This window comes from Corvus hawaiiensis, chromosome Z (assembly GCF_020740725.1).
Source record: "Corvus hawaiiensis isolate bCorHaw1 chromosome Z, bCorHaw1.pri.cur, whole genome shotgun sequence".
NCBI classification, from domain to species: domain Eukaryota; kingdom Metazoa; phylum Chordata; class Aves; order Passeriformes; family Corvidae; genus Corvus; species Corvus hawaiiensis.
Genome location: NC_063255.1, coordinates 64857606 through 64872318, shown reverse-complemented (window position 1 = coordinate 64872318; position 14713 = coordinate 64857606). Strand labels below are relative to the sequence as shown.

General features: G+C 37.9%; 1 protein-coding gene across 6 annotated transcripts in view; it reads left to right on the top strand.

Annotated features, from left to right (window-relative positions):
- Positions 1–14713, top strand: part of KDM4C (lysine demethylase 4C) — a 320050-nt gene that overhangs the window by 240590 nt on the left and 64747 nt on the right. For 5 of the 6 annotated variants that reach the window (XM_048290787.1, XM_048290783.1, XM_048290786.1 and 2 more), the window contains exons 20-21: positions 4099–4218; positions 7991–8083. In XM_048290787.1, coding sequence (XP_048146744.1) covers positions 4099–4218; positions 7991–8083 — 213 coding nt within the window. Of the gene's footprint in view, positions 1–4098; positions 4219–7990; positions 8084–9931; positions 12670–14713 lie in introns of those variants that run through there. The other variant, XM_048290784.1, reaches the window with a different exon arrangement.

The following is a 14713-nucleotide window of genomic DNA, read 5'->3' as shown; positions in this document are numbered from 1 at the left end:
GTCCTGGCCAGAACCAGAACACCATCATAGAAGGCAACTAGATCAGTCAGGCATGATTTGCCCTTAGCAAAGCCATGCTGGCTGTCTTGGATCACCTCCTTATCTTGCACGTGCCTTGACATGTCTTCCATGAGGATCTGCTCCATGATCTTCTGAAGCACAGAGGTGAGGCTCAAAGGTCTGTATTTTCCTGTCTCTACTTTCTCCTCATTTTAAAAATAGGAGTGATGTTTCCTTTTATAGTCACCAGGAACTTTGTCTGACTGCTCCGAATTTTCAAATATGATAGAGAGTGGCTTGAGAAAAGCACCAGCCAGTTCCCTCTGGTCCCTAGGCTGCATATCACCAGGTCCCATAGACTTGTACCTATTCAGTTTCATCAGGTGGACACAAACCTTTGCTTCGTTTACAGTGGAAGGAACACTGCTCCTCCAAGCCCATACAGAGGTTCAGGGGTAGATACTGTTTTCAGTGTGGCTCCTTTGGATCAAATCTAAAAGAAGTCGAAGGCTCCTATAGTCTTACAATTTTAAAAATAATTACTGAGTTTGAGATAGCTGATTTAATAACCTAATGATCAGGGAAAACATTATTGAAATAAAATCACAGGCATCCAAGGTACATCAGTTTTTGACAGCTTGGGAGAATAATCTCAGTAGTTCATATGTTTGCCTTAGACCAGAATATCTATACCTTTTAGCCTTGATTTAGGAAAGCATTTGAATGTATCTGAAGATACTTTCTTCAAGTGTCAGTGGCTGTATTCAAATTATGGGAATATTGCAACATTTCCAGTTCCTGGATTCCAGTGCATGCTTCAGGTGCAGTCTTCCTTTTATTTCCTTAGTGTGGCTCCACAGTTCCTAGTCTGTGTCAACCATCTCCTACCACTGCAATTGGATTTGTTATTCGCAAATTCGCAGTCCCGCCTTAATAACCAAATCAACCTGTCTGTTAAAAACAACGGAATATCAGAGGAAGAATAGAAAAAAATATCTTCTTTATCTGCAGTGCTGTACATGTGAATTCCTTAGTGTAGAAGACAACCCCAGTATTTCAACATGTATTTCCAAAATCTATTGCAAATAGATTGCTTACTATTTTAGTTTATTGTGTATAATTAATTCCAGAAGAAATGTTTCTAAACCTTTAATGAACAAGAAAACTTCCAGAACTATTATTATTATTTACAGGTTTTGCTCCTAAAGTGTCTATTTGAAGGGCTGTAAACACAACACCGGGAAGACTATATCTGCAGTAATGTGTCTAGTTATGGTCTTACCTGTACAAGAAGGATGTGGACATAGAGGAGCAAATATGGTAAAAGGTTATGAAAGTGATGGAGGAACTGAAGCATCTGTCATGTGAGGGGGCTGACAGAGCTGGGACTGTTCAGCAGAACAGTAGACTCAGAAGGATCTTATTCAAATGTATAAACACGTGATGGGAGAAGTAAAGAGGATGAAGCCACACACTTCTTGGTAATGCAGAGTGACAGGATGAAAGACAACAGGTACTAACTGAAATACAGGAAGTTCCTCAACACAGAATTTTTCTTCACTTAAGAAAAGGCTTTTTCTCTGTGAGGGTTGCTGAATGCTGGATTAATGGCTCAGGGAGGCCTTGAAGTATTCATCTTTAGAGATAGCTAGTCATGGTTGGAGTTGGAGCTCTGAGCTGTGCCAACAGCAGGAATGTGAAACTGGACATATAAGTGAATTGTATTTTCAGTACAGATGGACACGATTTGTCCATTTCTATAAAGAAGGAAATACATTATGTAATTGTATGGGAAATGTACATGGTTTATAAGCTGAATGTAGGTTGAACCCACACTATATGTTATTTACGGCTGGTATATGAGGATGTTGAAGGATTGCCATACCCTGCTGTCTGACTTTTCATTATACAATTGAAAAAAGTGAGGTTGCATTTTTGCCATTTCGTCAGTCTAAGAAATGGATCTAATCATTCCCAAGAAAAAAATTGTAAGAATTATTTGTGCAGTAGAAAGAGAATCTCAAATGGTTACAATCCTGTGAAAATAAAAGGTAGGAGCTCTGGTAGAAATTAATAAAAGCTAGTACCAATTTCCCAAATATTGTTCCATAGACTAAGACATTGTGATGATACATGAAGAATGAGGTTGTTATTTGTCTAGTTATTTGCATGAGGACTCTAATTTTCCAAATGAGCAATTCCATTAGCTATCCAAGAGAGTCTGTGAGATACTTTTTCTTGTGCAAGTTGCAAAGGGAGTAATTCATGCTGGGCTTTTGTTCTTGGAAAATTAATGTTAGGCTTGACGTTGTTGTTGGATTGTTAGTTTTCAGGAAATTTACTCCATTCCATGATGCATTTTAAAAGTTTGTTTCAAGACACTTAGCCAAGACTCATTTTTGCACTTTTGCAGTAAATAGACAGCAGAAGTATCATAATGACAATAACCATTTTGACAGTCATCACTGAGGAGAGAGCAACTAAAAATACAGTCTAATTTAATTTATAGTCAGAGGTATGATAGTATTTAGTAATCCCTGTCCCCTTCGAAGTCATAATGATTCCACTGCAGCAGCCATCCCTTCCCCTTTCCTTCTGCCTCTCCTGAAAATATTGGGAAGGATAATACAGTAATTCCACCTACTCCAAATATATGGTGACATTGAAAGGACATATCTTTCTGTGTTTGTCACAGCAGCCTTTGCCAGGCAAACACAGAGGGCATATTTTAAAGCTGTCCCCTTTGCACGGCACCTGAGGGGTGACAGAGACAGTATTGTCATGCAGGACAGTGTTTCTGTGAAAATCCAGCTCTTAATTTCTTTCATCCTGTGTTGAATCAAACTCATGGATTAAGATACATGTGACTAAAATGAGTTTATAAAGGTTGAATTTGGCTCGAATGATATTATATCAAGATAACATCCAAGTGAGGATCACTGTAGTGCATTTTTGCTCCACATTTTAGGTTCATTGTCATGACAATCATTGGCCTCTGTTGGAAGTGAATTGTTCAACTCAAAATACAAATAGTTTTCTAAGTTATTCTAAGTAAATCTAAGAAAATGGTGATACTATTGTGGCAGCCTGAGATAGCGCCATGTCCTGCAGGACCTTGTCACTGAGTCCTTATACCTGAGTCCTTGTCTTTATCTTTTCTCTTCCCACTCTAGACCACTTAGGAGTGAGCTCAGGTAATGTGGTCACTGAGTAAGTCCTCTCACACCTAGGAGAATACCACTAAATTAGCACTAATTTACAGGACAGGTCTTGTCATGTAATCACTATGAAGTAGAAATGCCTTTGTTGGGGTGAGCATTTGACCAAAGAATTGGTGAGCCCAGATGTGACACATCATTTTCTGATCCTTTGTCTTATTTCCTCATGTGAGCAGCTGCTGGTATGGGTGTGTGGTTGGCATGCTCTGAAAATGAGTCATTTAGTTTGTACCAAGACATATGGGACAAAAGAAAACAGCTACTGATACTCTGACATGGTCAACAAGTCAGGCACAAAAGTTGGCCAAACCATTGGAACAAAAATGCTTTATATCTTACGGGAAAAAAATATTTCCCCCTAATTTTATTTTGTAAGCATTTGGATTCTTTCAGTGTTTCTCCATCAGCTAAGCAAAAATCTCATTGGCATTCTCACGATTTATGGTTTGATCCACATATGTTTCAGTCAGCAAAGATAGCATCAAGCAAAAATGTGCTGTGGTTAACAAAACATGAATTACTGGGATATGCAAAAGAGAAAGTGTTGCACATATGCAATTGCACTTTAGTGATCCTTATTTTCAATGTGTGTTAGAAATTAATTTTGGTGGAAGTGTATCACAGTTGCTGATAGCTGTCTGATTTATGCATACGTTGTCTTGCCAATGCAGCATCAAGCTGTAAAGAGAGTGTTTCTTTGGTCAGTATTTCATTTTCATAAGGGCTAACATTAGCATTAGCTCATTAGCAGGATTATAAAACTTGAAACATGCATGGTAATAAATCTTCTCCAATTACAAAGTTGTAAAAGCATCTTACTGGTAATTTAAGTTCAGTGGCTCACACACTGATTTGAGAATCCATCCTTCTTTGTAAATAGAGCAGAGACTGTGTAAGGCTGGGTCCACCTGCAGAGGGAGAGGTTGTCCAAGTGAAATGGCCTGATGGAAAACTGTATGGTGCAAAGTATCTGGGAACAAATACAGCTCACATGTATCAGGTGAGTATCTATATTTATTACCATGCACTTGCTTTTCAGATGTCTTTATTGTAAATTGCTCGTTTGGCTCTAGTATTAGAGTGGCCAGAAGGCTGAAGAGTGGACTCTTACTGTAACTGTTACCACACTTTAACTAATACATAAAACTTTCTAACCCAGTAGCAAGTGTTGTGCACTCTTTGGGTGTGAGGTTTCACTTGTTCTTACAAAATCAAGAAAATCTCTTCTTTACTAAGAAGTCAGATAAACAGGTGAAACATTAAGATTGCAAGATAACATTTGTTATTTTCTGTGGGTTATTTACTTTTATTTTATATCAGCTAATTAGACGATTAATGACATAAAATCAAGTATTGGTATTTGCCTACAGTGAACCTGAGGCATTCTGTAAGTGGTTGGAAGCGAGGACAGTAAGAAGAGTATAACATTCATTTGTCTGAGGCATTTTTGAATTTATTAATCTTAAGGAGCATTTTATACTCAGCAAAGGCAAAAAGGAAATGAACAGTGAAGGCAAGGCTAAAAAGCTGACTTCTGGTTTCAGAGTAACAATTACTGTTTTTTTATGGGCTTGCCTTTGAGAAAAATCAGTCAGCAGCTTTGAGTACCCAAGTGAATGGTTGAAACTGCAATAAAACAATCACAATAATAATAGCACTTCTGAAAGAATGAGAATCTAGATACATTTCCTTTATATATATGTAATAATTTTCACTTATGTAACTCTTTTCATCAGGAGGCCTCACATTACTGTACGACAATGGCAAATTTACTATTATATCTGTAGATAAATTAAGGCACAGGGAAGCTAAATTACTTGCTGCATTGACCTTCTCACTTTGCCAATGACTTGCAATCGAATTCAAGTCCTCAAATGCCTAAAGCCTTGAGCTAGTCTCTAAATCTTACCTCTTCCCTTATATTTAGCAGCTGTATTATGTTGTGAAGGTGGAAAGTTCTTTATAAAGTATGAAGATTATTTTTCTATAGTAACATTAATCTTCAAATCATTTAATCTTTTGAACAACTGGTCTTCTGAAGAGTACTGTGAAGTAAATTAGATGAATGTTGTTATCTTTCATATTTGAAGGAATCTGACATAGTCAAAACAAACAACTTTGTCTTATTTTAGACCTCTTCAGCAACATGATGACACCAGTTTTGTTTAAGGAAAATGGATAAGCATGTGGAGGCTCAGCAAGATTTAGAGTTCCTCAGCATAACAAACATAAATTCCTGTAAATTGCCTTTAACAACCCCTATAATGGGGGAAATGACAAAGTTTAAAGATAAGAGGGAGTCCATATTGCAATACATGGAACTATAGAGACAAGCAGGTGTTTCAGTCTGCAGGATGAGAGAGGAGGCTGCCATGTGGCTATAGATTACAAAAAGTTTATGACAGCAAGGGTGCAAGGTTAACTTCAAGACCTATAAGTAGTTCTTCCGCTGGTCTTTTTAAACAGTGTCTGAAAGCTCTCAGGACGCACACACACACAAAGGTTTATTTTCTTCTAGTGTGATCTGTGTTGCACCTTTGAGATTCTCTTATCCAGTCTTTTGTGTGATTTCTTAGATCTCATATGGCAAATCTGTTCTCGTTGAAAAAATCTGTGAATTTTCCTCATGTTCATCAGACATTTGTACCAAATGTGGGAGAACTTGAGCATGCAGGAGCTATGACACAAGGCACCAGAATTTGTGTCATACAGTTTGACATTTGTAAGCCAGTATCCTGCACAGTCCCTAAGCAGAGCTATAACAGCCGAATGAAGCAGGTGTTCAAGTGAAATTGTTAATGTGATCTACATTTGATTTCTTGATGATTTCTGATATTGAGGTTCACAATTGAGTTAGAGTTTATTAAATTATCCATTCACCCCATTAGTTGCTTTCTAACAGCTTTTGCTTTAATTTATGATGTTCTTATAGAAGAAAATCCCAATGAAGATAGTAACATGTAATACAGACTCAGTATGGCAGCAGAATCCAAATAAAACAACTTACTTGATAAAACTGATGATTTGAAATGTAGGATCTGCCATCTGAATTCAATTTGAGCTATTAGAGATGGTGGGCTTATATTTTGCATGAATCATGATACTGTTGAAAGCCTTAGAGAAGCTCTTGTTGTGTTTGCTATCAAGTGTAGGCAAATTATTTCCAGTGTGATATGCTGGATTATAACTGAAGAACTTCCAGTTACTCTTCTGATAAATGTGCAATGTATTTCATACTGCAAGCATGACAGATTCTCTGGTATGAAGCACTTGCATCCTACTGCACACTGTGAGTAAAAACAAAGATACTGACCATTTAAGAGGAGATTTTCTTATCACATGGAGTGGCAGAGTTAATTTCCTACCCAGTATTTTCACCACGGATACAAAAAACATTATTACCAACTGTATTGTGCAAGAACATTACCAAATGTGTATTGTGCAGGAAGGAGCAGGGATAGCAGAAAGACTGTTGCTGCATCCTGGATTGCCGTCATTTAATTAAAAAAGCTTAAGGCACTTCAACGTTTAAGTTCCTCTAAGATACTGGTAACAGAGTAGGCTTATGGGGTTAGTAACAGGAGCAGAGAGGAGTAAGGATAACTCCTATGACTTTGTTATCCATCTGTGTGCTCTATGCATTTTAAATGCATTCCAGATTTGGGCATCCCTGTTAGCTGCAGTGAAAAAATTGTTTTTAAAGAAGTTAATAGATCATAGTCTTCATCCTGGCTTTCAAGAATGGATATACAGTATTGGATTTTTCAGCTGTTCACATATTAATCTGACATACTCAGCCATGGCAAGCTTTTAATTTGAAACTAAAAACCCAGTCCATTTATGAGTTCAAATGCATGCTTTTTCAGTTTTATCTGTAATAATACTTTTGATAAGTCAGTGTTCTCTTATGTTTGTATTTATGCTTATTCTTCTAGTCAAGTGTGCTGTTGTCATTCACATAGTCTCATTAAATCACCTGAGGATGTAGAATGAGACTTCTAATTTTATACCAAACTTTAAATTATAGTTTCTGTGGGAGCTAAACTGCCATCACAGATAATAGCTGGAATTCAAAACTGTTAGATGAAGTATTAAAATAGAGGAAAAAATCAGCAGCTACTGAAAAAGCTTAAATGCTTCAAAGCCTCAGCATTTTAACATTCCTCACACCTAGTTACATTTCCTTTCTCATTTTCTGCTAACGGGGTTCATATTGGATTAAATCTAAACCTAAGCATGATAAAGCTTTTCATCTTCTGAACAGAGCATTTAAAAGAAATTCCATCAGATTCAATAAAATTCTGTTAACTGGTATTTCCTTAGTTGTCACTCACACTTTCTTTTGACATGGTCTTCCTCAACCTTGAATCATGGATGTTAAAATTAATTTTTTATTTATTAGAAGCAAGTAAAAAAATTAGAGACAACTAAAAATGACACAAGGACATTTTAATATGTCACTCCTGCAAAATAATGTTGCCTGTCTTGTTACTTGTTCAGCATTCCTAATCTAACAAGTTTTACTTTATTATATATGTGTCAGTGCTGATTTTGAAGCCTCTGCTTAGATATTATTTTCAATGTAACTATGTGTTGCAATTCATAAAAAATAACATTTTTTATGTTTCAGCCTAGTTTTGTGCTAAAACAGCAAAATGTCTGTGTGTAAGTCTTCTTTGCTTACATATATATTTTTATCTGGAAACACTTACAGGAACTTCCTGCAAGAGTTAATTATTATTTTATTTTCAAATACCCATTTTTTCAATTAGGTGGAATTTGAAGATGGTTCTCAAATAGTAATGAAGAGAGAGGAAATATATACACTGGATGAAGAGCTTCCTAAGAGAGTAAAAGCACGTTTAGTGAGTATTTGCTGGTGCTAACTTTATTTTTTATATATATATATATATATATATATATATACATACACACATATATATATATATGCTCAAAATGCCAATAACACAATTCTTGGATTTATTCTGGATTTTCGGTTTAAACTGACTCATGTTTTGTGAAGTCTGTGCTGTTAAGAGTGGCTAAATCAGCCCAATTAGGAGATGTGTCCATTTGCTGGTGAGATGGTTAGTTGTTCTTCCAGGCAAGTACTGTTGTCAGACATAATTCTTTTCTCCTAAAAGGCACATCATGTTTGATCATCTGTCAGATCAGGAATGATCTAGTTAGTAAACATTTAAATTGACAGACATTCTATTCTTTCAGTATGCTTATTACATGTATAGTTTTTAAAAAACTTTCCAGCTTCTCAGAGCTTTGTGATTTTAAAAGCCTTGAATTAATAAGCAGGCAATTAACTTCTTGTAAGAAACAATGTAACTGATCGAAACTCATTAAAGTTGCTGGCAGGATTTATCAGCATTTCACTAGTCTTTGGTTTAAGACCAAGTATTTGCTCCTTTTTTAAAGTTTCCTGCTGTTTCAAAACACATCCACTAGCTAGCCATTTTTATGTATGTATGCCAAGTGGAAAAGTGCTGAAGCTCAGAGAGATCACAACACTTAAGAGCCTGAAAAAGGCTAACATACATTTGTTAGAGGAGATGGCTGCTTTTACCTGTGTTAAGACAGTTCTTTCTAATGCAAAGTGCACTGGTCAAATATTCTGGGTTAAGAAAACTTTTTGTCAGTGAATTAGGGATAAATGCACAGATCTTTCAGTGTCCTGACTAGGGTTAAGACAGATGTCTTGGAAAATGTTAAAAGAACCGTTTGATTATATTCAATGGGGTTTTTTTCTTATACTTGGAAAGCATACCATTGCCATTTTTTTGTTTTTGAGACCAAATGGAAACAGCTTCTCTAATTAACTGCATGCTCTAAAGAATGCAAACTGTTACATTCTCAGGATAATAATAACAGGATTTATGCTATTGATTTTAAAATTGATTTTCTATAAATCAGTATTTCTATTTATTTTTTTAATTTTACATCATTAACTTCGTTAGGGAGTTAACTATAGGTTAGAAACATTAAACTTGGTCAGCTGAATAAAACACACCATAACCATTGCTCAGACCTTTGCATGATTTTCTACTAGTGCCTCAAATTCTAGAAATATGTAAGTTAGTCCTCAAGGCATGCCCAAGACCTCTTCCCCTCCTTGCGCTGAACACAGTGCAAGTTAAAGATAGCCTATGATACTGTTTTTGTCTATTGAAGTTAAAACACACCAGTTCCTTCTAAATGATGTTTTTCTTTATCTTGGGAATTTTTCCATAACTCTAGCAGTGAAAGTTGGCCCGAAGTATTCTGCCTCTGACTTTGCCCAAACAGCTTGCTGTTTTTTGTCCCACTGCTTTATTAGATTCCCAACTGGTTTAAGTTTGATGACAAGTGACCAAACTGTGACCCTGATCCTTTGCAAATTAGGCAGTGCCCAGGTTTCTCTTCAGGCATCCATGACGTAGTACCTCATATTTAAAGCTTCCCTGAATAACACAAGGTGGTGAATACAACAGGATACTGCTAGGATCAAACCTGCCCAACAGCTGCATCACTTCCATAGCACTGTTTTCTCACCTAGAATTAGCATGATTGTGTGATACCTGGATAAAATCCAGACTAACAACAGGTGTTAGTTACATGTTTCCAAGCAACACTACAGATGTAGAGAATTAAATACTGAATAGGACCTGCAAAATATGGAAAGGTAAAAATTGTGCATGTGTGTAATTAAGGTCTGGTTTTAGTCTACAGCTTCTGACATGAGATTTGAAGACACATTTTATGGAGCAGATATTATCTTGGGAGAGAAGAAAAGGCAGAGAGTATTGAGTTCTCGTTTTAAGAATGAATATGTGGATGATCCAGGATACCGCACCTTCTTAAAAAGCTCATTCCAGAAGAAATGCCAGAAGGGACTATAAAGGAAGCAAGAGAAGAGAGAGGGTTCTTGATTAAAAAGCATGCAGCATTATTTGCAATTGGGTTTCCTTTAACTGAACACTCTGTTTTACAGTGAACTAATCCATGCACCAGCCTTGTAATCTGAAGTACTTGAGTTCTGATTTCTTTAGTTACTGTATTTAAGAATTTGTAATATTTTGCATTATAAAACTAGGGTGAAAACCAAGAGAGATTACTAAATGATACACTGAAGTTTCAGTCCTGCTCTCATTGAAATAAGTGGTAAAATTCCTTTGAATTCTTCGATTCACAATTCTGAGAAGGAGACGTTTTAGTAAACAGATAAAATGTCAGTGGCTCACTTTTTTCTGCACATGGGAAAGGATGTTAAGTTCAAGAATAGCAGTTTTTATAAAACATTTTTAAAACAAAACCAGGTATGTACAGTACTGAGACAAACAAAGGCTGTACTTACTTTGTACAGTGCTTTTACATTTTTATGTCACTACTGTTTTCAGTAGGATTGATGTGGACTCAGCTATTGACTTACATATTTTTGGCTTTAAAGAGAACACAGCAAGCAAGCACAGCAAGGATATTTTGTATATTTAAAGAGACAGATTTTGATGGTTATTTTTAAACATGTTTTTCATAAAGTCTATTAAAAATACCTACTTGTAAAATAAAATAAGTTTCTTTCACTATGTGTATGCAAATTAGAGTTTAAATATATATGCTTAACAGTCTAGTTTTGAATGAATATATTATGGTTTTTATTTTGAGATAATGTTCTAGCAAGGTAATAATGTTTTAAAATAAATACTTTACTACAATTGCAACATTTTTCCTGTTGATGTGATTTTCAACCCTGTTGTTTCATACCTATAGGAATGATGATTCCTATAGCATAGGAATATGCTGTATTTTCCTGAACACAACAGAATATACACACAGACACTCACATAGCTTAATGTTAAAATGCAGAGTTGATAAGTACTGTACTTTAATTTCTTGTCTTTCTATTTCTCATCAGTCTTTGGGATCTTGACCTTTTCAGATGTTTCACAGAAAGCAGAAAGTCTGAATTTGTCTGAACACTTGGGTATGTGAACCTAGAAGGGAGCTTTATCAAAATGACATCATCTGTTTCTTGTAAATTGGACAGTCAGCAGGATTTCTGACTGTCAGCCACAGGAAAAAGAGCTCTCTCAAAATCCAATTTATATCTGAGCACTGCTGTTTCTAGGGTTCTGCTTCCAAAAAACAGAATACATGGACCCAAAGATTTTTTTCTGTGCAAAACCCCAGTCCTTTATATGCTGAGGCATACAGATCTTTGTTTCACTGAAGCCCTTGCATGATTATTCTTATTTTTTCAAGTGGACAGTAAAATCCTTTTGATTGCTATGTGACACCTCAAATGACAGTGTAAGTTTTCTGTGTTACATTAACTTGTACCATGAAATCACTCAGAATCCCTTTAGTCTAAGAAATTGCTTAGCTGTGACAGTTGGAATGTAGATCTAATTGGTAACACTTTCTCTAAAGGCACTGGTTTTGGTGGATGCTGTCTGGCATATTTCGGAGTATCAGGGCTCCTTCTTTTATTGTAAAGAAAAGATGAAAACTAGTGATAGATTTGCAAAACGCAAGATTGCTGCTCCCTTCTGCAGTTCTGTGCAGCTGATGATCATGTTGTGGGGGGTTTGTGTGACTGGGTTTTTGTAGTGGGGTCTACAGGGGTGGCTTCTGTGAGAAGCTGCTGAAAGCTTCCCCCCTGTCCAGCAGAGCCAATGCCAGCCAGCTCCAAGACAGACCCACGCTGGAGCAGGCTGTGCCTGATGGATTGCACCCATGGAAGAGTGACACACATTGTAGCAGTTCAAGGAGAGCTGTTGTTGCCTATGCATGAGCTCACACTGGAGAAGTTCATAGAGAGCTGTCTCCTGTGGGAGGGACCCCATGTTGGAACAGACTCCTCTCCCTGAGCACTGAGAGGAACAATGTGTGATGAACTGACCATAACCCCCATTCACTGTCATCCTGTATCTCTGGGAGTAGGAGGAAGAGCCCAGGGGAAAGAGGGAGACATGGGAGGAAGGCGTTTTTAGGATTTTATTTTAGTTCTCATTATCCTGCTCTGATTTTTTTAGTAATAAATTCCGTTAATATCCCCAGTTTGAGTCTTGTTTTACCTGAGATGGTAATTGGTTTGTGATCTCTCCCTGTCCTTAACTCATTAACTTTTTGTTACATTCGCTTCTCCCTGTCCAGCTTTGGGGGTGAGTGACAGTGGCTTTGGTGGGTGCCTGGTAGCCAGGGTCAACCCACTACAACTAATTACTGAAGCTTAGTTTCAAAATACTGTGTTCTGTGGTAAGAAAGCTTTTATACTCTTCCATTAAGGTTCAAAAAACCTATGGCATTATTAAATGGTTAAATACATATTAAAATATTTTGTAATTGAATAGGTGATGCTGTGTGGTACAAGAGAGGCTAGAAATCAAATGCATGTTCTTTGCCTGGTTCTGATATGACACCATGTTATGACACCGTGAATAAACCCCCTCATTTCTATAGAGTGGATCCAGCATCTTTTTTTTCAAGATCCTTAAAATTTGTTGACTAACGGGTTGCAATTTTTTTTTTAAATATTCATGCAAAAAGTTGACTTGTTTCCCCTTCTACCTTTCATCAAGAAGATCACTGTGGAATTTCTCAAAGACACTGAAATTAGTTCTGACCTTTGTAAGGTACTAAAAAAGGCACCTGAGTGAATGAAAAGTGTAATGTCATCATTGCAGTTTCACACCTCCTGTTTCAGGACTCATGGTCTTTGCAAGCTGGATTGGCTAAACAACTGGCCTAGAAAGACAGTTCCTGTTCCCTTACAATTCCTCAAGAGTCTTGTTTTCTGTTCCACGACAGATATTGTTATGGACCTTTCAGGTATATGAGAGAGAGTATACACTGGTGTGCAATGCTCTGGGAAACCAGAAGCTTGCCATGAACTGAATCAGGTAGGTGGACGCCAAAACAGGGCTGCTTATTATCTGTGTAACCAGTTCCCAATAGCCAATTTCTCACTCCATTAAAACCTCTCCTGCTGTTAGAGACAGATACATCTTTCCTGGTGAAAAAGCATGTCACCATTCATGACCATTTCATTGACATACACAGTGACTGTATGAGGAAGAGTGCAGTAGGTAGGAAGAGTCAAGCCCTTTTAAAGACTGGCTAACTGAATTGGCATGGTATTCCTAGGATTAAACAAAACCCCAAAAGCACCAAAAAAACCCCACAAAAATTGAATGTTCATAACAAGAGAGCACAGCATACCCCAGGATAGGACAAACTATTTCTATTACCTTATACGTACAAGGGTGAAGCAGCTGTTCTGTGTATTCAAAAATCCTGAAGGTCATGGGTGAGTACTGAAAGTAGTGGTTTGGTCAGGATACATTGAAATTATTCACTCTCATCTGAAAAATTTCAAGGAAGAATCTGAAGTACTTCAGTTTATGCTGGGCTGTGAAGTAGAATGCATAAATGCTATGACGTTGATTTCCACAGCTATAAGCAAGGTCTGATAAAATCAAATTACTAGAATTAGATAAAAATTAGATTACTTCTTTTGAATCCTATTTGCTATTGTATTACTGTAGCAAAGCAATTTTATTGATGCTTAATAGGAGTTCTACAATATATTGTGTTGTGCTATGGTGGTTAAAAATTTTCAATTAAAGAGAATAATAGAAAAATTTTACAAAATATTTTTGCTTTGAAGCTTCTTTATATTTTCCAACCGTGATGCAAGTGAACAGCAATGTTTTCTGTCTTGGTTTTGAAAGACAGGTGTCTGCTAAGGAAGGCAGAAGCCTCCCTTGAAGTGGCAGATGTAACCCCTGTCCCTCAGAGTTACTATAATTTTGAAATCAAGGGCCTTTAGGCAAAGATGTGGGAAATAGGAAGAACAGTTCTTTACTCTATATATATTTGTATATAACCAGTCAAACAAAACAACAACAACTCTGGCAGTAACAGCAATCACAAACCCAGTGCCAGCCTTCTCGGCTGTCGGGCCCTTTCCCCTCGGGTGCAGTTCCGCTCGCAGCCGGCAGGGGCGCTGGCGGCTCCCGGTGAGCAGGGCAGGTGCGATGGTTCCCCCGCGGCTGCAGGGGGCGCTCCGGAGCGAGCTCGGGAAACCCGCGGCTCTGGTGCCCTGGGATCCCGGGAAGGGATGGGACAAAGGCTTCACAAACCCCTGGGCAGCTGATCCCGGTGTCCGGCTGGAGCCTCGGGAACAGCAGGGATGAGCACAAATCCCGGCTGGCAGACGCGATGTATCCAAGCGGGGAACCCCCCCGGAGGTCGGGCAGGCAGGGTGGGCACAGCCACAACGCAGCGAAGGCTGGAAGCAGCTGTGGGGCAGGGCGGCCACAGCCCGGCCTCCAGCGGGGCAGGGAAGGTGGGCCATGGATCCTGGGATCTTTCTCCGCAGAAAGAAAAATGGCCGAAAAACACCAGCAGCTTCTCCCTCCTAGAACGCCGAGAGCAAACTGACCCCACACCCAGGTGAAACAAAGGAGTAGCCGGGCCCACCCCACCTCCACTGGGCAGCTCTT